We start from the raw sequence: 21,460 nt of genomic DNA, 5'->3' as shown, positions 1-21,460 counted from the left end.
CCACGACAGCTTACCCAGCTTTGCCGAGCGCCAAACGCTTGGCCCTCAGCAAAAGCAATCCTTTGCAGAGCGCCAGGCTGGAGGCGCTAGGCAAAGAATTTTTTTAGAAAACAATTTTTTCCCTTTGCCGAGTGCCTTATTTGAGGCGCTCGGCAAAAAAAAAATTCAAAAAAATGGTTTGCTCTTTGCCGAGCGCTAGCTTAGAGGCACTCGGCAAAGAAATTTTCAAAAAAAAAATATTTTGCTCTTTGCCGAGCGCAAGACTGGAGGCGCTCGGCAAAGAATTTTTTTTAAAAAAAAATTTGTTTTGCTCTTTGCTGAGTGCTAGACTGAAGACGCTTGACAAAGAAGGCGTCACGGTAGATAACGGTTGTGGCTGCCGCTTTTCTTTGCCGAACGCCGTCCCGATACAAGACGCTCGGCAAAGGAGCCTTTGCTTAGCGTTTCTTTGCCGGGAGCCCTTTGCCGAGCGTCTCAAGCGCTCGGCAAATCCGCAGTCTGCAGTAGTGCAAATAAAACTGTCAGGTCTGTAGGTAAAGCTTGTTGATTTGTTTAATCTGCCTAGTGCGATACTCGCGACCAGCAACAAACTATATATATAGTATATGTTAATAAGGGCCGCTTTGGGAAAGCAGGCCAGAAGACAGCCGCGTGCGTTCACGCGCGTGGTAGGTGAGAGATCGATGATATGTTGTCGGAACACGTTCGCCCGTGGCCTGGAACACGCAGCATATACCACACATATATATAAATACCCTCCCTGTGCTCCCATCTCATCACTACAGCAGTAGTAGCACACAATCCACAATGGCAGCTCATCATCAGATGCGCAGCTTGCTGCCGTAGGAGAGACATACGTACATAGATAACAAGTTGCACATACTCCTCCAGTACGTAGTCGTCCTTATGGCGCTGGCCTCTGCACCTGTGCAATTACCAGCTGCGGCGGCGGTGGCGCTGATGGCGATGGCGTTGCTGCTGCTCTCGGCAACAGCAGCTGCCGCGCCGCCACCGGCACGGGCACCGATCGGGCTGCCCGGCTGCAACACCACCTGCGGCAACGTGAGCGTGCCGTACCCGTTCGGCTTCGGGCCATCCCGCTGCTACTGGCCAGGGCTCAACCTCACCTGCAACACCAGCGACAGCCACCACCCCCCGCGGCTGCTCCTCGGCGACGGCAGCCTCAGGGTGACCGAGATCTCTCTGTCGAATCAAACCGTGCGTGTCATGCGCACAGGCTCCATCATCAACACAACCGGCGCCGACTTCGCCGCACGTAGCTGGAGCGTCACGTTCGGCCGCGCTTTCACGGAGCACGGCTACCTGCTGTCGTCTGGGAACGAGCTCGTCGTCTCCGGATGCAACGTCACGGCGATGCTTTCCGCGGACATCGCCGACGATGGGGAGGAAGAAACCACCGAGATCGTCAGCGCCTGTGCCTCCTTCTGCGCCAGCAACAGCGGCGGCGCCCACGAGATGGCCGGCTCCATGACAGACAAGTACTGCACCGGCACATCGGGCTGCTGCCTGGCGCCGCTCCCTTCTAGCGGCGTGCCCAAAGGAGTAGAGGCCAGGTGGCTCTACAGTGCCACTGCCAACAACAAATCTGCTCCTGTGCCGGCGGTGACTGTGTTCGTCGCGGAGCAAGGGTGGGTCGACATGGAAAAGCGGGCGGACGGGGTCGGGGAGGTTCCCCTTCTGCTCGACTTCGGGGTCAAGCAGAATTTGCCAAAAGTGCAACCAAACAGCAACGATGGGTGCACACAATATGTACAACGCATGGTCTGCAAGAGTGAACACAGTACTTGCAATGCTGGGGACCAAGGCTACACGTGCGACTGCGAGTCTGGTTACAACGGGAACCCTTACATCGAAGGCGGATGCCAAGGTTAGTTACCATTACCCTCCCTGTGCTCCAATAATGAATGCATTTACTATTCTTCCTTATTACAAATTTGACTTTTTTTAACACCAATTTTGTCTACATACTGGTCGTATTCGAAAATTTACGCAAAATATCATTTCTTTTTGTCATGGCTTAGTTAATTTATTAATAAAAGTAATCGTTATTAGAAACCATGTTCCAGAAATAGAAGTAATCGTTATGAGAAATTCCCTTCCTACATTTTTATAAAAGAATTATAGATCGCTTAAAATTAATATTGTACCACCACGCTCAGGATGTCTTGAATATTCTCTAACAAAGAATTATATTTCTGGCATAATTGTTTTACAAGAAATGGAGTGCTTAGCATTAAACAACCAATATTAATATATAGTATATCTTAGTCAAAATGTATAAATTAATCCAAACTAACAACGTACATAGTATGTTTTCATTGAGTCTAGTATTTAAAAATGAATTGTTAGTGTTATTGTTTTTGGGCTTGTTAAGGTGAACATTGTTGTATAAAACTATTAAATATATACTAATGCATGGTTCATTCTTAGTTATGAGAATATGATTTTCAAGGATGGTTATGTTAAGCAAACTATCACTAGAAATATATTTATTTCTTAAGGATGATGGGGTTAAGAGTGCAGCTTCTGAAAATATATGATTTTTATGGATGGTTGTTGTAATGCCATAAAGTCCAAACGGCTCAGATCCACTCTGCACGTTGAGCAAACCACACGTCTACCACCATCTCACTTACGCTTTCATCCTCGCTTCGCGTAAAAGGATTAACTCATGGATGGTGGGAAGTACTCTAGAAGTCTTATATGTTGGTCTAACCCACCCTTAACATCCAAGGTGGGAGTAAACCCTCCACAATTATCTCATTATGGGCCACCATGGGCCAAATTCCAAATTACACCGGGTATGACAGTTGCTTGTGTCAACCGCTTCTGAAAACAAGCGATTTCTAAGGACGGTTGACTTAAGTACTATATATTGTGTACCACCACATTCAGGATGTCTTGAATATTCTCTATCAAAGAATCACATTTCGGGCGTAATTGTTTTACAAGAAATGGAGTGCTTAGCATTATATTCAACAACCAATATTAGTATATAGTAATATCTTAGTCAAAATGTATAATTTAATCTAAACTAACATCATACATAGTATGTTTTCCTTGAGTTTAGTAATATCTTATGTTGTTTGCTTTGAATTTCATAGCACTTCTATACAATAGTACTATATATTGTGCATATAAATTTTTGATACTACAACATCTGGGCACCTTGCTAGCTAAAACGATGAATTATTTTATTATGGTAGTTAATAGAGTCCGTAGGACCTAAAAAGTTTTATAATAAAACAAAAATAAAAAATGAATAAATACATTAAGCACTTGAGTCACAACGTATTACGTGGACAAAACACAATTCCAACAAGTAGTAGTGGTAGGATTAAATAAAATGTTTTTTGCGCATATGGTAGTAGGATTAAAAGTTGAAAGCTCAAATATAGATCTATGAGTCTGGATAAAGCAATTTTAACAACTACTAGGATTAGAAGTTTACAGGTAAAATATATTTTTTTGATGTCATGTCATTGAAAGAGATGCAACATAAGTTTACATATATCTTAAACTTAGCTTTAAGCTAAGTGCTTACCAAGCTAGAAAAAATCTTAAATATTCTAACTCGAGCTCTAGAATTGAGCCTTTATATTAATCATCACAGGTAGAAAATATAATCCAATAAATCCTCATAAAAACTATAATGATATGTATATCAATAGGTAGATTCTATAATAATAATAATAATAATAATAATAATAATAATAATAATAATAATAATAATAATAATAATAATAATAATAATAATAATAATAATAATAATAATAATAATAATAATAATAATAATAATAATAATAATAATAATATCTATTCTATTTTATAAATAATTAGTTCCATCGATAAGCAATCATGAAAAAATATCATAAGTTAACCAGGAATGAATAAATCAACCTATGCTATTATGATACACTAAAATTACCCCATTTGCACATATAAGTGCCCACCTGCCACTATGTGCGGTAATCTACTTAACGTCTTAAATTTGTTCTTAATTATGAGAATAGTATTTTCAAGGATGGTTATGTTAAGTAAACTATCACTAGAAATATATTTATTTTTAAGGATGATAGGGTTAAGAGTGCTACTTCTGAAAATATGATTTTTATGGTATGGTTGCTTGTGTCAACCGTTTCTAAAAATAAGCGATTTCTAAGGACAGTTGACTTAAGTGAACCATATTCAGAAATTAGTTTTTCAAGGCAGTTGAATGAGTCAACCATCATTGAAAATAGTTGCAACAAGTCGGATAAAATATCAAAGTTATAGAACTCGAGAAGATCTATTTTAAATTTTTTAATTTTTAAACGACCTTAGATGAAGACAAGTCAAATATCAAATTTGTTGTTCTCGACGAGATAGTTGAAGTTTTACCATTTATCATTGTTTACGACTATTACGAGTCAAAATATTAACTACAAGATCCAAACTTATTAGTACAAATATATAGCATTATATATACCACTGTATACAAGTGACTGTTTGGTGTGGTGGTTGGGGCCGTGAAAATAAAATACTGCAAGTGTCGAGTTGCCTTTAGCTGCACTAAAAATTATTTTTAGAAACCGTTAACTTAAGTCAAGAGTCCTTGAAAATAGCTTTTTAAGAGCAATTGTCTTAAGAAAACTGTCCCAAAAAAATCAATTTCTTTGGATGCATCACTATTGGACGCGACTTCCTCGGCAAAGGCCCAAAAACCTTTGATAAAAGCTGAAGAGCTCTCGAAAAATTTTAGTCGGCAAAGAGGGTCTTTGCCGAGAACCCTTTATCGACGACTTGGCAAAGTCTTTGCCAAGGGCCATGACGGCCCTCAACAAAGAAAAATAATCGTAATGGCGCCGTTCCCTTGGACGGTGTCTTTGTCGAGGGCCGTCTCCGATCCCTCAGCAAAGAAATAGTCTTTGCCGAGGGCCTCCACCCACAGCCCTCCGCAAATAATTTTTTAACTATTGGCGGTTCCTTTGCCGAGGGCCGGCCTCGGCAAAGAAAATGCTTATTTTTTAATCAATTTTTTCAAAAAAATTGGTTTTTTAAATAACTTTTGCCGAGGGTCTCATCCACAACCCTCGGCAAAGAATTTTTTTTAAAAACCTTTGCTTTGGGCCAGCCCTCGACAAAAGAAATAAAAAAAATCTTTGCCGAGGGTCTGGCCTGTGGCCCTCGGCAAAGACTATTTATAAAAAAACTTTTTTGGGTCAAAACATTGGATAAAAAAAAACTTTGCCGAGGGCCTAACGGCTGGCCCCCGGCAAAGCCTGACGGGCCTCGGCCGCCGTGACCCATTGGGCTAAATTTGCCGAGGGCCGCGGCGAGGGCCTGTCTTTGCCTAGGGCTCTTGGGGCCGGCCCTCGGCAAAGAGTGTCTTTGCCGAGTGCCGGAGATTTAGCCCTCGGCAAAGCACGCGTTTCCATATTTTTTCACAATGGGTGAATTAATTGATGGGTTCATTGTTGGCTCTAGATATCGACGAGTGCAAATTCCCCAGTACAGAGAAAGTGTGCTTTGGGGTATGCATCAACACGATCGGGTCATATGATTGCCAATGCCCGCAGGGAACTTACGGCAACCCCGAAGTCGAAGGTGGTTGTGTCTATTATGACTTCGACGACACAGGTCAGTATCAGTACAAACACAGCACCTGGAGTTTGTTGTCCATGCATGTTGCACACACATGCATGTCGGTATCTTATGTGTTCAAAATTTTCAGCAGATGCGGTGTCCTCGTCGCGTCCAACTGCATCACTAGGTGCGGCGACGTGAGCGTGCCGTACCCCTTCGGTTTTGGGCACCCCGACTGCTACTGGCCTGGGCTCAACCTCACCTGTGACAGAAGCCACAGTCCCCCTCGGCTGCTTCTCGACGGCAACGGCACCCTCCAGGTCGTCCACTTCTCCTTGCTCGACTCCACTGTGCGCGTCGTCCACCATCACGGCAGCACCCCCGACATCGATAACGCCACCGTGATTTACAATGGTCACAACCTCATCATCTTGAAGGATGGCAGCCATCACGTCGGCCTGATGGCCGACGTTCGCCTCCCAGACATCGGCGACCCCTATGTGCTGTCCACCAGGAACGAGCTCATCGTCCTCTCCGGGTGGGACGTGCGTGCTACCCTCCACGGGGATTACAAAAATGGCAGCAGCAGCAGTAACAACACCGACATTATCATCAGCCGAGCTGCCTGCAAATCCGGCGGAACACAACAAACTCAACGTGGATTCTGCTCTGGCCACGATGGCTGCTGCCATGCTCCAATCTCTGCAGGCAGCACGCCCAAGAAAATTGAATTCCAAGTGCTCAATAAGAACATCAGTCGTCGTCAGTTTGGTGGTTATGATTGGCCGTTAAACTACGCATTGGTGTTCATCTCAAATGTGGGGATAGATGAGTGGCACAAGATCTTCAACATGACTGGATCCACCAGTCACGTGTCATCTCCCATTCTTCTTCAATGGGCCGTTAAGCAAGGCTTGCCAGAGCCTGCTGCCGACAACTCAGGCAAGTGCCAATCGGACGTGGTCCGCCGCCTTTGCAAGAGCGAGCACAGCGACTGCCGGCAAGAGAATGGAGGCTATACGTGCCACTGCTCCAAGGGATACGATGGCAACCCTTACGTCGCCGATGGATGCAAAGGTCACTACACTGATTTTACCCAAGTATTTATTCGTCCTCATACATGCATATCTCTATTCACTAGTTTGTAGTCCTTTGGAAAGGCTTCCATTGTTGTTTATGTTCATCCTCATTGGCTACAGATATTGACGAGTGTAACAACCTAGCGCTACGCAATACATGCTTGGACTTGGGCGGCTCCTGCTTCAATTACCCTGGAGGCTACGAGTGCCAGTGCCCGATCGACCGGAATGCACGGCAACGTTTATCAGCCCGGCGGCTGCATCGTCGTCAAGAAGTCGGCAACACGTGAGAATCTCATGTCCCTCCTACATGATCCTTCTGTTGACATGGTATGCGCACATACATCATACGTACGTAGCTTGCAAAAATGATCATAATAGTGTATGGGCATGTCCATTTTCAGGTTTAATTATTGGTTTGTCAGCTGCTAGTGGCCCAGCACTCCTATTGGTTCTGGGTATATGGTTCCTACTCCGCAAGCTTAAACAACGCAGGATAAAATTACTTAAACAGAAGTACTTCAAGCAAAACCGTGGGCAACTGTTGCAACAGCTATTGTCCCAAAAGGCAGACATTGCGGAAAGGATGATAATACCATTGGATGAGCTAGCAAAGGCCACAAACAACTTCGACAAAGCTCGTGTCATTGGTGGTGGAGGGCATGGTACTGTTTACAAAGGAATCCTATCAGATCTACATGTGGTGGCCATCAAAAAGTCAAAGATTACCCTCCAGAAAGAAATAGATGAGTTTATAAACGAGGTGGCAATTCTCTCACAGATCAATCATAAGAATGTGGTAAAACTCTTGGGATGCTGCCTAGAGACTGAGGTGCCATTGTTGGTGTATGAGTTTATTCCCAATGGGACCCTTGATCAGCATCTTCATATTGAAGAACCAAAAAGGTCACTATCATAGAGCAACAGGTTGAGGATCGCAACTGAAATAGCTACTTCTCTTGCCTATCTTCACTCCTCAGTTTCAATCCCAATAATCCATAGAGACATCAAATCTGGTAACATACTTCTTGATGATACAATGACATCAAAGATATCTGACTTTGGAGCTTCGAGATACATTCCAATAAACAAAACAGAATTGACAACAAGAATACAGGGAACGTTTGGATACTTGGATCTAGAGTGCTTTCAAACTGGTCGGCTTACCGAGAAAAGTGATGTTTATAGCTTTGGTGTAATTCTCGTGGAGCTGCTCACCCGGAAGAAACCAACTTGTCCACATTTGTCAAATGAATATGGTGGCCTTGTTCCACATTTTCTCAATCTACTTGCCTCTAGAAACCTTGCCCACATCATAGATCCACAAGTTCTAGAGGAAGGAGGCACAGAGGTGCAAGAAGTTGCTATGCTTGCAGCATCCTGTATAAACTTAAGAGGTGAAGAAAGGCCAACAATGCGGCAGGTTGAGGTTACATTGGAAGGACTTCAACAACGTTCCAACAAAATGTACAAGAAAGATGATATGGTCACTAAGGAATTTGAGAATGCTAGCATTGGAGCAAACTATTCATCATGGACTAAAGAAGGGCACAAATTTGAGGAATCAAGTAGAAGATATAGTATGGAGCAAGAGATGGTGATGTCAGCGAGGTATCCTAGATAACATAGCTCTGTGTTGTGTTTATTATCACAATGGATAAGTTAACTTCTCCTTACTAGTATTTTTTATGCATGATGATTCAACTGTATTGTTCACATGATTATGATGTATCATCAGTTATAAATATAACTATATACCAGATCAGGTCAAAGTTGGTTGATTTCTTATCTTAATTTATCATTGAAAATGACATTTTTCTCTAGAAAAGAATACAAAAAGTATGCAATGGGTATTGACATGCAACATTAATTGTTGTAGCGGAAAGCTTTATGTAGAGGCATGCACTAAGTACACACAACCACTACACAGGCGGTTCCCAACCCCTTTCCACAGGCGGTGCTGGGTGCCTATGGAAATAAATTTTTCCATAGGCAGGTTCAGTTATGCCACCCGGCTGTAGAAATCTTTTTATAGAAAATACGAAATCGGATTTTAAAAATAAGAAAAAAAGATTTTAATCGAGGGAAGGCCCATTGGCTAATCGTTCGCTCGTCTCCGACGAAGTCGCAAGTCATGTATGTTTTCGCGTAAAATCACGCGCTACGCGGCCGGTGGGACTCCACCTATCACTTAGTTGTGTCAATATTAAAGTTTATTTCACCACATATTATCCTAAACCGAGCATATATTGATTATTTGAGGTCCTAAACAGATTCCAATAAAAAAGTTGTCAACTACAAAGTTTCACAACTTTTTAAGATCTACAACTTTTGTATTGGTAGTTTCTCTATCCGAGGTCATTTATAAAATTTGAATTGCAAATTTGAGATATTCAAACGTAGTTTTCGACGACAAGACGATTTCCAATGAAAAACTTTGTGGATTGTGCTACAGTATTGATGAGATGCGAGCACCGGGAGGGCATATATGTGTGCCGTTCATAGATGAACGTGTTCCCATGACAGATCATCGATGGATCTTTCACCTACCACGCCACGCGCGAGCTGCGTGCACGCACGCGGCTGTCTCTGCCCACCGGCCTGCTTTCTCCCAAGCGGCCCTTAAACTTAGCTTAATTAGTTTGCTGATCGCGACAAGCACACTTTAGCCTAAACAAATCGATCATTGCAGTGTCGCCCTCAGGCTACTCGGAAGCTGGCACTGGACAAGCTTTTTACCTACGGTCTGCAGACCTGACATTTTATTTGCTGGGCATGCATGCAGTGATTCTTTCCGAGAAATACCGCTCAATACTATAGTATTAGGGCATAAGGACAGACATGCATGTGAAGGGTGTGACCAAAAAGGCACTAGCCTAGCTTCCGCCCAAGCTACCTGCAACAACACCATATATAGCTGGCCCAGGCTTTGTTCGGTTCATCTCTAATCCGAGAAGATTGGGGAGAACTGGTGGGTACCGGAGCTAACCCAACAAGCCCTACAAGTTTATTCCAAGAGAATTTGTCAAATTGATGTAAGTTTGGTCAATAAACATAACATATCAATATTTCACTACTGCAGAAAGAATAACCGTGACGCCCGTTTTTCCTTTTCCGTAGCGGGCAAACGCGTCCGCCACGGCCATAAGGCCACGGTAAATCGTGGCCACTTCCGTGGCGGGCGCCGCTGACCGCTGCGGTTAATTGATTAACCGTAGCGGGCAACGTAAAGCGCCCGCTACGATTAATTCCAATTTACCGCAACGGGCTCTTTACGTCGCCCGCTACGGTTAATCGATTAACCGCAGCGGGCGTTTTATGTTGCCCGCTACGGATACTTCCATTAACCGTAGCGGTCAGTTTATGTTGCCCGCCACGGTTAAGTGTTTTTAAATAAAAAAAACACATTGCAGAACCATTGCTGCATATGAATTTAAACAATTTACAAATTCTAGAAAGTAGATTTCATTTCAAAAACAGAAGATATATATATATAGACACACATATGCCTGAAAGTTCAATACATAAGACACAACATAATATATAAATCCACTTAGTTGTTCTCATCATCCACATATACACATATGAAACCCGCGGATCCGCTACACATCACAATTCTACTGCGTGGGTGTAATCCGTCGGCCGTAGCATGGTGTCCCATCTCCTAAGCTTCTCGAACTCAGGTCGAACTGCCAATTCACCTTCATTGTCGAAGAATGGTTCGCCTTCGAGCACGCATTTCTCTAGGATGAACTTACAGATGTCCGCCTTGATTTGCTTAAAAGCTTGGCATTCATTCTTCATCGTCTCTCCACGATTCTTCACTGCTTCTTTGAGCTTCTTCCAGCTGTTGGTGTACTCCTTGCTTTCCCTTAGGTTCTCGCAGGTGTACAAGCCACATGCCTTTGATCCCAAGGGTTGTTTGGCGCACTGCACGATCGATACAAAAGCATTAGAGCACATAAATACCAAAAGCATAATTGAACTACCTTTGAAATATACTTACGGGGAAATCGCGTCGGATTTTGAGGTGGTGCTTATGCCTCTTTTTGAATTTCTCCGTTCTCCGATCCCAGCATTGCGGATCCTTGAGATATGCACTATAAGCGCTGCACGAAGTGTATTAGTGTTAGCGTCAATTTGAATATGATAACCGTAAAGGATCAAGAAGCTCGGTGGCCTACTTTTTCAAGCAGTCTTCGAAGGCCTTGTACCCCTTTTTGTTCGGTACCTGTAACGAGTCAAATATACAGCCCGGCCATCTTGAGGATATACGAGGAAGGCAACCCAGTGGCCGCCGGCTAGGTCATTTCTACACCATTAAAACAAGTATAGGTTATGTCAACGAGAAGGCATGACCCTAGCCACTTTTGCTCTACATGGATGTTTCGACTTACCCAAAGTGGTAGGCAGCCATAATACAATGCGGCCCATCCGGGTTGAGCTTCTTCATTACCTCAAAGATGTACCTTGACAATTTCTTCTTCTCCTCTTTCATGTTTTCTTCGTACTTCTTTTCCCTCTGCCGCACGGTCAACTCTGGGTCCGTTATCTGGAAACCCTTGATCACTCTCTCAGCAATATGCATTGGAGAGAGGTATAGGATAGGATGGTGCCTTTTGTTGCTAATAGTGACCGTCAACCTGTACGGACAAGTCATCGTGTCCTAAAAATCATATAGTTCTCCAATACAAATGTAGAGATTGGTCTATGAAGGTCGCAATCATCACTTACAGAGAGAATAAGGTGATTTGGACGATGTCAAGGTCTTCTTCCCGCAATAGATTGTACATGTCCTGGAAGTCCACAGGCAGCTGAATATCTGCACTGGGCAAGTGGAACAACTCCAAGGGAATCTTGACGGTGAAACCTATCATCCCGGCATTTGCCGCTTCCATATACCACAGGTGGAACTTCCTTGTATCCCACTTTTCATCGTCGATGAGCTGGGCCTTAGGTAGCATGAACTTTCCAAGCTCATAGTGGCCAGGACAGTCTTCCGCCTCGGGAAATAGATTGATCTAGAGAGTATTTGTAGGCCTGGCAAAACATACTTACAAATGTTATTACCATTTTATGTGTTAGAAAGGTTACGAGAATATTATGTTTGTTTGTCTCATACCTTTCAGACGTAGTAGTGTACGGGAGCACTGTGGCGGTCCTGCCTGCATTCTTGCTCGGTGGAGGAGGAGCTTCAAGCATAGGAGTAGATGTTGGCGGTGGTGTCTTAGTCCTTGTTGCCTCCTCCGTGCCTCCTTCTTGTTGTCTTCTTGGGCTCCGAGGCGGACTATTTGGAGGAGGGGCACCGGTTGCACCCATGTCTTTGTCACCCTCATCAACTTGTGCCTTCTCCTTATCTCCGCCATCGTCCTTGTCTTGTGCCTTCTCCTTGTCCTGGCCATGGCCATGGCCATCGCCTTGTCCTTTGCCCTTGTCCTCGCCATTGCCTTCAGCATCATCGTCACTGCCATCAGGATCATCTGGGGGACAAGATCCAGCCACTGATCGTTGTGATCCGACAGTTGATGGCTGCGATCCTGGTGTCGGTGTCGGAGTTGGTGTCGGTGGAATGATCTCAATGTCTTCCTTGTTCCATAGAACTTCATGACCAATGGCCTGCCCAAGAAATCTGACGTGCTGGATGTTTGGAAGGTCCAATTCATACTCTTCTTGCTCTGGCACATTCCAGAGTGGGGTCACAACCACATAGCCTTCTGGGATTTCCTCGGGGCTGAAATCTATGCTTTTGGGATGTAGCATTCCCTCAGCTATATACATCTTCTTGGATCTTCCGAACGGGATCAGGAGCTGGACGTGTGTGTCTTTCTGGACGTCCTCGGTCCAGTGCCTTGGTTGACCCTCGATCATCGGCAGCCCTTGCAGTTTTTGAAGTGGAGCCGTGGCCATGCCAGCCTCGCGAAACATCTGTGACCTCATCGCCACCATTTCAGGCTCATTGCTCGTGAAGGCTTCTTTTATTGAGTGTTTGATCACCTCAGCCATGCCTTCTTCGAAGCCTTTCTGATACAACGTGTCCTTGTACTTCTGCCTCGACTTGTATGCGGATGCGTCGGCCTGCCACGACTCGACCAACTTCCAGCTCATCTTGCGTCGGCCTGGACTCCACGAACACGGCCGCGATGCTCAGGGGTTCCGAGGACATCGGTTAGCAAGTCATGGCCCCTACGGACCTCGATGTTGTCCTTAAATTTGGCGGCCTCGACGAGAGCCTTCTCCAACTCCTCATATTGCGGCTCGTTGTACTTGGTCGCGCCTGGCTTTAGCTTATTTGGAACACGGGCATACATGAACTCCTTAGCTCTAACATCGACGTCTTCGTACGGATGAGGAATCCCAGCAGCCTGTCTAGCCTGTTCTTCTGCCCGCCATCGAGCCCTATGTCCGACATAGCCAATCATGCCCAAGTGGTGGGGATTCTTGTTCTGTTTCGCCAGAGCACTGAACTTGGCGCTCTTTGCCTCTGCTTCAGCAGTCGTCCTCATTCGGCTGAATTACAAAACTTACATATCTTAAAAAGAGATATTATACAATAATTATCCACTACTACTTCATTACATATAGCTGTGTGTGCTATGTATAATTGTCCACTATCTTAAATAATTGCCCATTATCTTAAATAGTTCTCTCATTTTGGTGCAGGCGCTTTCACAGACCGCACCTCACCATCGTGTCGGGCCCATGGCTTCATTCCACTCTTGTTGCAACGGTTCTCGATGGCCTTCACCTTCTTTGGTAGATCGGTAAATAGCTCGAGCTCTTCATAGTTGTTGTATTGTTCTGGGCTCTGTACCCCATCAGCTCCAACGATCCGTTGCTTTCCTGAAACAACCACATGCCTCTTTGTGTCCTCCGGATAGATATAGTAGGCCACTTGCGTGACATTGGTTGCAAGTACCCACTGATCATCTTTGTAGCCGGTACTTCTGAGGTTCACGGTGGTTAGCCCATAATTGTCCACCACAACCGCTTTTGGGTTAACCCAGTGGCATCGGAAGACGGTTACGCAAACGTCTTTGCCATAGTCAAGTTCCCATATTTCTTCGACCTGCCCATAGTATTGCGTCCTCGAGTTTGTGGCCTCGTCGACACCCTCATATTGAACACCGTTGTTCTGTGCGGCGCTCTTCTTGTCCTTTTCTTTTGTGTGGAACCGGTACCCTTTGACGTCATACCCTTACCACGTGGCGACTTGGGTGGACGGACCTAGCACAAGCTTCTTAACGGTGTCTGTATCTTCATCAGGGCAGCCTTCTAGGGGTACGTGTTGCTCTTTAAGCCACGATAGGAAAGTGCTCTTATGCTCTTTCTGGACCCATTCCTCTGTGTGTTGTCCGTCATGCGCGGCGCGGATCTCTTCTACATGTCTGTCAACATACTTCTCCATGCTCACTAACTGATGAAGGATACTGTAATGAGCTTGTTCCACATCTTTATATGGTATATCGGTGCGTACTTTGCGTCCAGTACACCCCAACCCCGCAGTTCTGCCCTCGTGCTGATGGACAGGCATCCCAATCGCTCTCATCTCTTATGTACCTCATGCACCAGTTCACGGACTCCTCAGTTGTGTATGCCTCGATCATGGAGCCTTCTGGGTAAGCACGGTTATGGACGTATCTGCTGAGGGTGGACATGAACCGCTCGTACGTCCACATCTGGTGTAGGTACACGGGGCCAAGTTGCTCGATCTGATCAACCATGTGCATCATCAGGTGTGGCATAATATCAAAGTAAGACGGGGGAAAGCACATCTCGAGCTGGCAGAGGGTCTCTACAATGAACTCCTTTAGGGCAGGCAGGTCAGCCTTATCGATGACCTTCTGGGTGATACGGTTAAAGAAGTATGACATCCGAGTGACCACCATCTTCACGTATTCTGGACCGATAGCCCTAATCACGATTGGAAGAAACACCGTCAGCATGACGTGACAGTCATGTGAGTTGTAGCCGGCTAGTGTGAGGTCTTTCATGGACACCAGACTCTTGATGTTGGAAGAGAAACCGGTCGGCACCTTGATACCCCTCAACAACTTGAGCATAGCAATCTTCTCATCATGCCTTAGGTTGTAAGACGCACCTGGTAGATCGACTTTGCCGTTATGAGTCGGACCCGGGTGAAGGTCCTTCCTGATGCCCTGGTTCACAAGATCCAACCGTGACTTGAGGCCATCCTTCGTCTTGCTCTTGATGTCCAATAGGACACCGATGGTGCTATCAAAGACGTTCTTCTCAAGGTGCATGCAGTCAATGGCATGGGGTGTTTTCAGGGTTTTCCAGTATGACAGGTACTTGAAGAAAATCGATTTCTTCTTGAAAGGGATAGGCGGTGCGGCGTCCTCCTTCGTGTCTCGCTTTCGCTTCCTTGTCTGTTTTGTCCCCTCTTCTTCTGGTACCTTCTTCTTCTTCTTGCCAAACTCTATGTGATCCATATCCTTCACCATCTCATACACCTTTGGCCCCCAACTAGTCTGCGCCGGTGCTTCACCCTGCGGCTCTTCATCATCAGCGAAGAACTGATTCATAACACTTCTTCTGTACCTGTGCTTCTTGATGAGGAACCGTCTATGCCTCATGTACACCATCTTGTGAGATCCCTGGAGATAAGTGTAGCAGGTCCTGTCGATGCACACTACGCAGCCGGTCTTCCCTTTGATCTGCCCTGATAGTGAGAAGAGACCGGGGTAATCGGTGATGGTGACAATGATGATGGCTTTTAGGGTGAACTTCTCTTTGCGGGATGCATCAATCATCTCTACCCCAACATCAAATAACTCCTGCATTTCCTCCATCAACGGCTCTAGGAAGACATCGATATCGTTACCAGGCTGCTTCGGTCCTGAGATAAGCATGGTCAGCATAATTCGCCTTTGACACAGATGGGAAGGTAGGTTGTAGACGGTGAGTACAACCGGCCAGGTGCTGTGTGAGCTGCTAAGCTCACCAAAAGGGTTCATCCCGTCAGTACTCAGCGTGAGCCGAACGTTCCTAGGATCCTTACCAAATTCCGGGTATGCCTTGTCAAAATCTTTCCACTGTTGGCCATCGGATGGGTGCCGCAGCATGCCATCATCCTTCTTGCGGTCAGCTGATGCATGCCAGGACATGAGCTTGGCATCCTCTGGGTTTCCGAGTAGTGCACGCAAGCGGTCGGTCACAGGCAGGTACCACAACGATAGTGCTGGACTTTTCCTCCGCGTGTAACCCTCTTCTTCCTCATCCTGCTGAGATGAGATGCGATTGGCTGCGGCACTGCTATTCTTGGCCCCCTTCTTCCTCTTCGGACCACCCCGTAAGGCCACATCGTCGTCTTCGTCCACACGACATCCAGCATTCCTCTTGTAGCGACTGGCGCCGCAGTGTGGACAACTCGTCATATTCTCATACTCCTTGCCTCGATATAGGATGCAGTGGTTGGGGCAGGCATCAAACTTTCTAAGTTTCATCGCAACTAGATGAATCAACTTCTTCGCACGGTAGGTATTTGTGGGGACCTTGTTACCCGTCGGGTATGTGGTAGCAAGGTAACTTAACAGCTCATTGAGGCTAGTATTAGACCAGCCATGCCGGGCCTTCATCATCAATATGTGGAGGTTGAACCGGAGCACCGTACACTCCTTTGGACAATTACCGCCGTCCTTATACAGTGGACCAAGTGCAGCCTGCTTCATCTCCCTGAAATTTTCCAACCACTTCGGGGAGCCATACACAACGTTGTCGACGAAAGCTAGTCGGCAGTCTACCTTGGGGTATACCCACGGTAGTAGTTTATCGGTAGACGGTGCGCAAACTACGAACTCGATGGTGACGCAAGACACGGACAAGCTTTTTATCCAGGTTCGGCCGCCGAGTTGGCGTAATACCTACGTCCTGCGTCTGGTTGTATTGGATTGTGTTGAGAGAATATGATCTGTATTACTTGTCCTCTAGGGACCCCTACCCCTCCTTATATATCCTGAAGGGACAGAGTTACAAGCAAAGTATCCTATTTGGTACAAAATCTTGTAGCCTTGCGGTGCACGCCGACCAGTCGTGCGCCGCACGTCTTCATCTTGTGGGCCGAGCCACCTCTGACGGTGCGGCCCATATAGGCCCACGAGGGTATAGGGGTTTATACCCCCACAGCTAGTCCCCGAGCACCATGTATTGTGATGTAACACGCCGTCTTGAGCTTCTTCGATTAGTGAGGCTTGACGTCTTCAATAAGCAGGAAAGTCGTCCAAACAGTTGCAACGGTATTTTGACCAACTCAAAAGACAGTTGATCAACATCGAAGAAGCAGGTTGTTCGAAGAATGCATGGTGCTCTAAATTAAAAAAGATTTCTTTCCTGGTGAAGTGTGCCCACTTTACTTTTCTGAAAAGTATGGACCTCAAAATAGCAAGCATATTCACCGCAAGGTGAAGTGTGCCCACTTAGTCCCCGAGCCTGGTAGTAGGTGACGTAGGCACGTGGTGCCAGGGTCAAAAGAAAATTCCCCAAAGTAGTTTTGAGACTGAGATGCATCGCTAGATGCATCGTACCGATGTAGTCCCCGAGCTTGCTGGAAGGCGAAGTATGAGCCTTGTAGCAAGGTCTAAAAAATTGAATTTACCAGTCCCCGAGCATGTCATGCTCGTCTGCAATTGAATAAACTAATCGACCAGTCTCCGAGCATATAACGCTCGGTGGTCGGTACAGTCCCCGGATTCTCAAATTGGTGGGCTGGTCGACCAGTCCCCGAGCGTATAGTGCTCGGTGGTCGGTGCAGTCCCCAAGTTCTTAAATTGGTGAGCTGGTCGACCAGTCCCCGAGCGTATAGTGCTCGGTGGTCGGCACAGTCCTCGAGCACGGCGTAGGGACCGGTGGACAAGTCCCCGAGCGTGGTTGGGAACGTAAACGTGCTCGGTGGTCGGCACAGTCTTCGAGCACAGCATAGAGAGTAGTCGACAAGTCCCCGAGCGTGGTTGGGAACGTAAACGTGCTCGGTGGTCGGAGCAGTCCCCGGGCACAGCGTAGGGAATAGTCGACGAGTCCCCGAGCGTAGCTTGTCGACTGGGCCAAACCCCTGAAAAATAAATATAAAGAATAGGTAGTACATGATGTATAAATAAACTTTAGATAAAAATCAATACTGAGATAAGTTTTAGATTTTTTGTTATAAAATTAGCACAAGTAGTTAATTCATCCTAGAGCTTGTACCAGCTCTGGTCTAGCCAACAATCAGCATGAGGTGCGGAACCTAGACACGCGTGGGATTGCCAGCCTCGCCAGAGAGCTACTGCCGACCACCCGGAACGCAGAGGGCGGATCTCGTGCACGTGTAGGGAGGAGTCGGAGACAGTACCGGCTCTAGAAAGCTCGTGTAGGAGAAAAAACTAGTGTGGCTAAACAAAAAGTTTTTTTTGAATGATAATAAAAAATATTATGCCAAAAATAAATAAGATATTAGAAGTGTACTTATCTTTGGATGAAAGTCTAGTCGGTGACGACAAAATTGTCCGGCCCTCGAGCTTTTCGACTTGTCATGACGGTGGTCGCTGTTGTCGTAGCGTCGTTCTTCGCGACGATTATTATTGCGACTGGTGGTCAGAGCAAGTAGGCTAAACAATTTGGTCGATGGCCCGAGCAGGTCGGTGTTGTCGATCTGCCTCTCTTTGTAGCAGGGAAGCGGGTGACGCATTGTCGGCGTGGTCGGAGACGTTGCTGGAGTAGTCGGAGTCGTAGCCAGCGTGGTTGAAGCCGCCGCCGACGTCGATGAAGAAGTGGTTGGTGCAGATCGGATCTACACCTCCTCCGTGGTCATGGCGGTGAAGTTGTTGAAGCTGACGGTGAACGTGAAGTCGCCCGCCATGGCCACGAAGTCGGGGATGATGGCCATCTTGTTCGTCGGGAGAGCTGTACGCACACCCCCTACCTGGCGCGCCACCGTCGACGAAAGCTAGTCGGCAGTCTACCTTGGGGTATACCCACGGTAGTAGTTTATCGGTAGACGGTGCGCAAACTACGAACTCGATGGTGACGCAAGACACGCACAAGCTTTTTATCCAGGTTCGGCCGCCGAGTTGGCGTAATACCTACGTCCTGCGTCTGGTTGTATTGGATTGTGTTGAGAGAATATGATCTGTATTACTTGTCCTCTAGGGACCCCTGCCCCTCCTTATATATCCTGAAGGGACAGAGTTACAAGCAAAGTATCCTATTTGGTACAAAATCTTGTAGCCTTGCGGTGCACGCCGACCAGTCGTGCGCCGCACGTCTTCATCTTGTGGGCCGAGCCACCTCTGACGGTGCGGCCCATATAGGCCCACGAGGGTATAGGGGTTTATACCCCCACAAACGTCGTCTTCATCGATGTGGCTGACTAAACCCTCGATCACCTCGATATCCTCCGGTTCCTGCACGGTAGCCGCCTCGCCATCTGCAACACCATCTGCCATCTCCCCGAGTATATCCTCCACTCTGTCTGAATCAACGTTGTCATTGTTGCCACAGGTTGGCCCTGCAGTCGTTGGAGATGAGATGGGCGCTCTAGGTTCTTGGTTCATGGTCGTCGACGTCGAGCTCAAACCGGATGCATCACCACTAGGGTCCACTCTTTCAGCGTGATGAGTCCAGACTGTGTAACCCTCCATGAAACCAAACCGAATCAAGTGAGACTGCACCGTACTGTCTTTCATGAAGGCTGTGAGGTTCTTGCAGTGAGAACATGGACATATGGTTGTCGTCCGCTTCGTTCTCTCACGGTGAGCTTTCGCCATGGCAATAAACTTCCTCACTTCGACAAGGTACCGCGGGTCAAGCACCCAATTCATCCCATACATCCATTCCGACCTATCCATCTCGTGCCTGCGAACCGTTACACATCGAACAAAGAAGGTTTCATATGCATCCATTAAGAATCTAGACAAAAAAAACATAGCTTTCTCTCTCCTCCATGAAACTAGATCTAGATCTAGATCTACCTATATATAGAAAGAGGAGGGAAAGAGGAGAGGGAGTTACTATGTACCTCTTATGATGTCCTACTCCACCAAATCAAAGTTCTAAACCACAATTCAATTGTTTGGTCAAATTTTAGGGCAAAACCACTCCCCCCACGATTTGGAAGAGAGCAGCCGTGAGGAAGAAGGGGTCGGCTGGCTGCTATTTATACAGCCAACGAACTACTGAAGCGGGCTTCATAAGTCGCCCGCTACGGTAAATTTCAAATAACCGAAGCGGGCGACGTAACTTGCCCGCTACGGTAAAAGCATTAACCGTAGTGGGCAAGTTGCGTCGCCCGCTTCGGTTAATACGATTAACCGTAGCGGGCTCTTTATGATGGCCGCTGCGGTTAAATATTTACCGCAGCGGGCTTTCCTGTGGCCGGGCCTATACGCGTGCGGTTGAATAACCGTGGCGGGCAAAAGCTGTGCCCGCCACGGAGGTGGAAATGGTCTCGTTGCGGTTAATCAATCCTGTAGTAGTGTTTGCTGCCCATGGCGTGTGCAGAGATTCCTTCTGAGAGAACAGCGTGCGAATAATGTATATACCACAGTATATACATATATATTAGGGCATAAGGGCATGCATGTGAAGGGTGTGGCCAGAGATAAATAATCCAAGCCAGTGGCCTAGGGTCGGACACTCACAAACTATTCACGTTAAGGGCACGAACGGTTCATCTCTAATCCGAGCGGATTGGAGAGAATTCATGGGAATTTTCACTTATAGGAGATAAAATCCCCTCCCAATCCCCTTTGATTGGAGCTAACCAAAAAAAAAAATAAAAGATCTATATGTCTAGATGAACGTGAATAGCTTATAAAAAATCTCTACAAAACACAAACGGTAAGACAAAGTAGTTAAAATGAATTGAGAATCTAATAGCCACTCACACTAGTACAATGAAGCTAGCTTTGTACAAGCAAGCGGTTCCAAACCTATTTTCTACTAGTGTTTCTCAGACCCGCCTGCGCTAGGGCTAGTGGAAATGAAACTTCCCACTGGCGGTCAACTGACAACCGCCTGCGAAACACGATTTCCACAAGCGGTTTAGTTAAGACAACCGCCTGTGGAAATCAATTTTGTGATTTTTTGACTTATTTTGAATTTTATATAATTAAAAATCACCTCTACCACGCATGGATGGTCATGTTCCGTGGACAAGGACTTAAAAATTTTGGGTGAGTTTCTGGACACGGTCTCGAAATAGACTCTCCAACATGAATATCATTTTTCGAATGGCTAAGTTTCATTATTTTATGCACATGCAGATCAAAGTTGGATTATGCGGCCAAAAATACAATTAAAATAAATTAATTAATGGAATATAGCAAAAAGGGTCACAAAATCACAAAACTTTTTAAGGTTCACTGTTATTGCATGTGGAGGCTATGAAAAAACTTTGACCAAGTTTAGAGCAAGTGACGACGTCGAATGTCCAAAACCTAAATTCAAATTTAAAAAATAAAAAAAAGGAGTCTTTGCCGACTGCCTGACAGCAATGCAGGTGGCAAAGAGGATGGCGATGGTCGCCGTCTAGCCCTCGCCACCTTTGCCACCTGCTTTTCTTTGCCACCTGCTAGGCAAAGACACTTGGCAAAGAGCGTCTTTATCGAGTGCCCGGAGAGGGCACTCGGCAAAGAAGTTATTAAAAAAACAATTTTGACGAGTGCCAGAGTAGGGGCACTAGGCAAAGAATTGATTAAAAAATAAAAATTTTGCCGAGTGCCAGGAGGGGGCACTTGGCAAAGAATATATTAGAAAATAAAAATTCTTTTTACTAAGTGCCGAAGTGAGGGCGCTTGGCAAAG

General features: G+C 46.0%; 2 protein-coding genes and 1 long non-coding RNA gene across 4 annotated transcripts; 2 read left to right on the top strand and 1 right to left on the bottom strand.

The window, feature by feature from the left end:
* Nucleotides 794-5,923, top strand: LOC8079775 (wall-associated receptor kinase 2). 2 transcript variants are annotated; one of them, XM_021460910.1, is made up of 3 exons: nucleotides 794-1,888; nucleotides 5,488-5,640; nucleotides 5,738-5,923. In XM_021460910.1, the coding sequence occupies exons 1-3, from the start codon at nucleotides 907-909 to the stop codon at nucleotides 5,785-5,787; spliced, it is 1,185 nt and encodes a 394-aa protein (XP_021316585.1). In that variant the 5' UTR covers nucleotides 794-906; the 3' UTR covers nucleotides 5,788-5,923. The 2 variants fall into 2 exon arrangements, with proteins under 2 accessions (XP_021316585.1, XP_021316584.1); XM_021460909.1 differs by having other exon boundaries at nucleotides 5,735-5,923.
* On the top strand, nucleotides 5,900-8,459 carry LOC110435402 (wall-associated receptor kinase 2-like). Its single transcript, XM_021460911.1, has 3 exons — nucleotides 5,900-6,663; nucleotides 6,786-6,995; nucleotides 7,070-8,459. Exons 1-2 carry the CDS (start codon nucleotides 6,048-6,050, stop codon nucleotides 6,953-6,955), a joined length of 786 nt encoding a protein of 261 aa, XP_021316586.1. The 5' UTR covers nucleotides 5,900-6,047; the 3' UTR covers nucleotides 6,956-6,995; nucleotides 7,070-8,459.
* LOC110435440 lies at nucleotides 10,479-10,913 on the bottom strand. Its single transcript, XR_002453119.1, has 3 exons — nucleotides 10,850-10,913; nucleotides 10,672-10,774; nucleotides 10,479-10,595 (listed from the first exon to the last, which is right to left on the bottom strand). It is a non-coding gene; the product is annotated as an uncharacterized LOC110435440 (long non-coding RNA).

This window comes from Sorghum bicolor, chromosome 5 (assembly GCF_000003195.3).
Source record: "Sorghum bicolor cultivar BTx623 chromosome 5, Sorghum_bicolor_NCBIv3, whole genome shotgun sequence".
In the NCBI taxonomy this organism is placed as follows: Eukaryota; Viridiplantae; Streptophyta; class Magnoliopsida; order Poales; family Poaceae; genus Sorghum; species Sorghum bicolor.
Note: the sequence above shows the minus strand (reverse complement) of the source record. Positions and strands in the feature narration are given on the sequence as shown.

What these genes read in the sequence shown, in the direction of transcription:
- LOC110435402 (XM_021460911.1), top strand. Translation starts at nt 6,048, where the DNA reads ATGGCCGACGTTCGCCTCCCAGACATCGGCGACCCCTATGTGCTGTCC. An exon ending in CGTCGCCGATGGATGCAAAG is followed by an intron (nt 6,664 to 6,785) that starts GTCACTACACTG and finishes CATTGGCTACAG; the next exon opens with ATATTGACGAGTGTAACAAC.
- LOC8079775 (XM_021460909.1), top strand. Translation starts at nt 907, where the DNA reads ATGGCGCTGGCCTCTGCACCTGTGCAATTACCAGCTGCGGCGGCGGTG. An exon ending in CATCGAAGGCGGATGCCAAG is followed by an intron (nt 1,889 to 5,487) that starts GTTAGTTACCAT and finishes TGTTGGCTCTAG; the next exon opens with ATATCGACGAGTGCAAATTC. An exon ending in TTATGACTTCGACGACACAG is followed by an intron (nt 5,641 to 5,734) that starts GTCAGTATCAGT and finishes CAAAATTTTCAG; the next exon opens with CAGATGCGGTGTCCTCGTCG.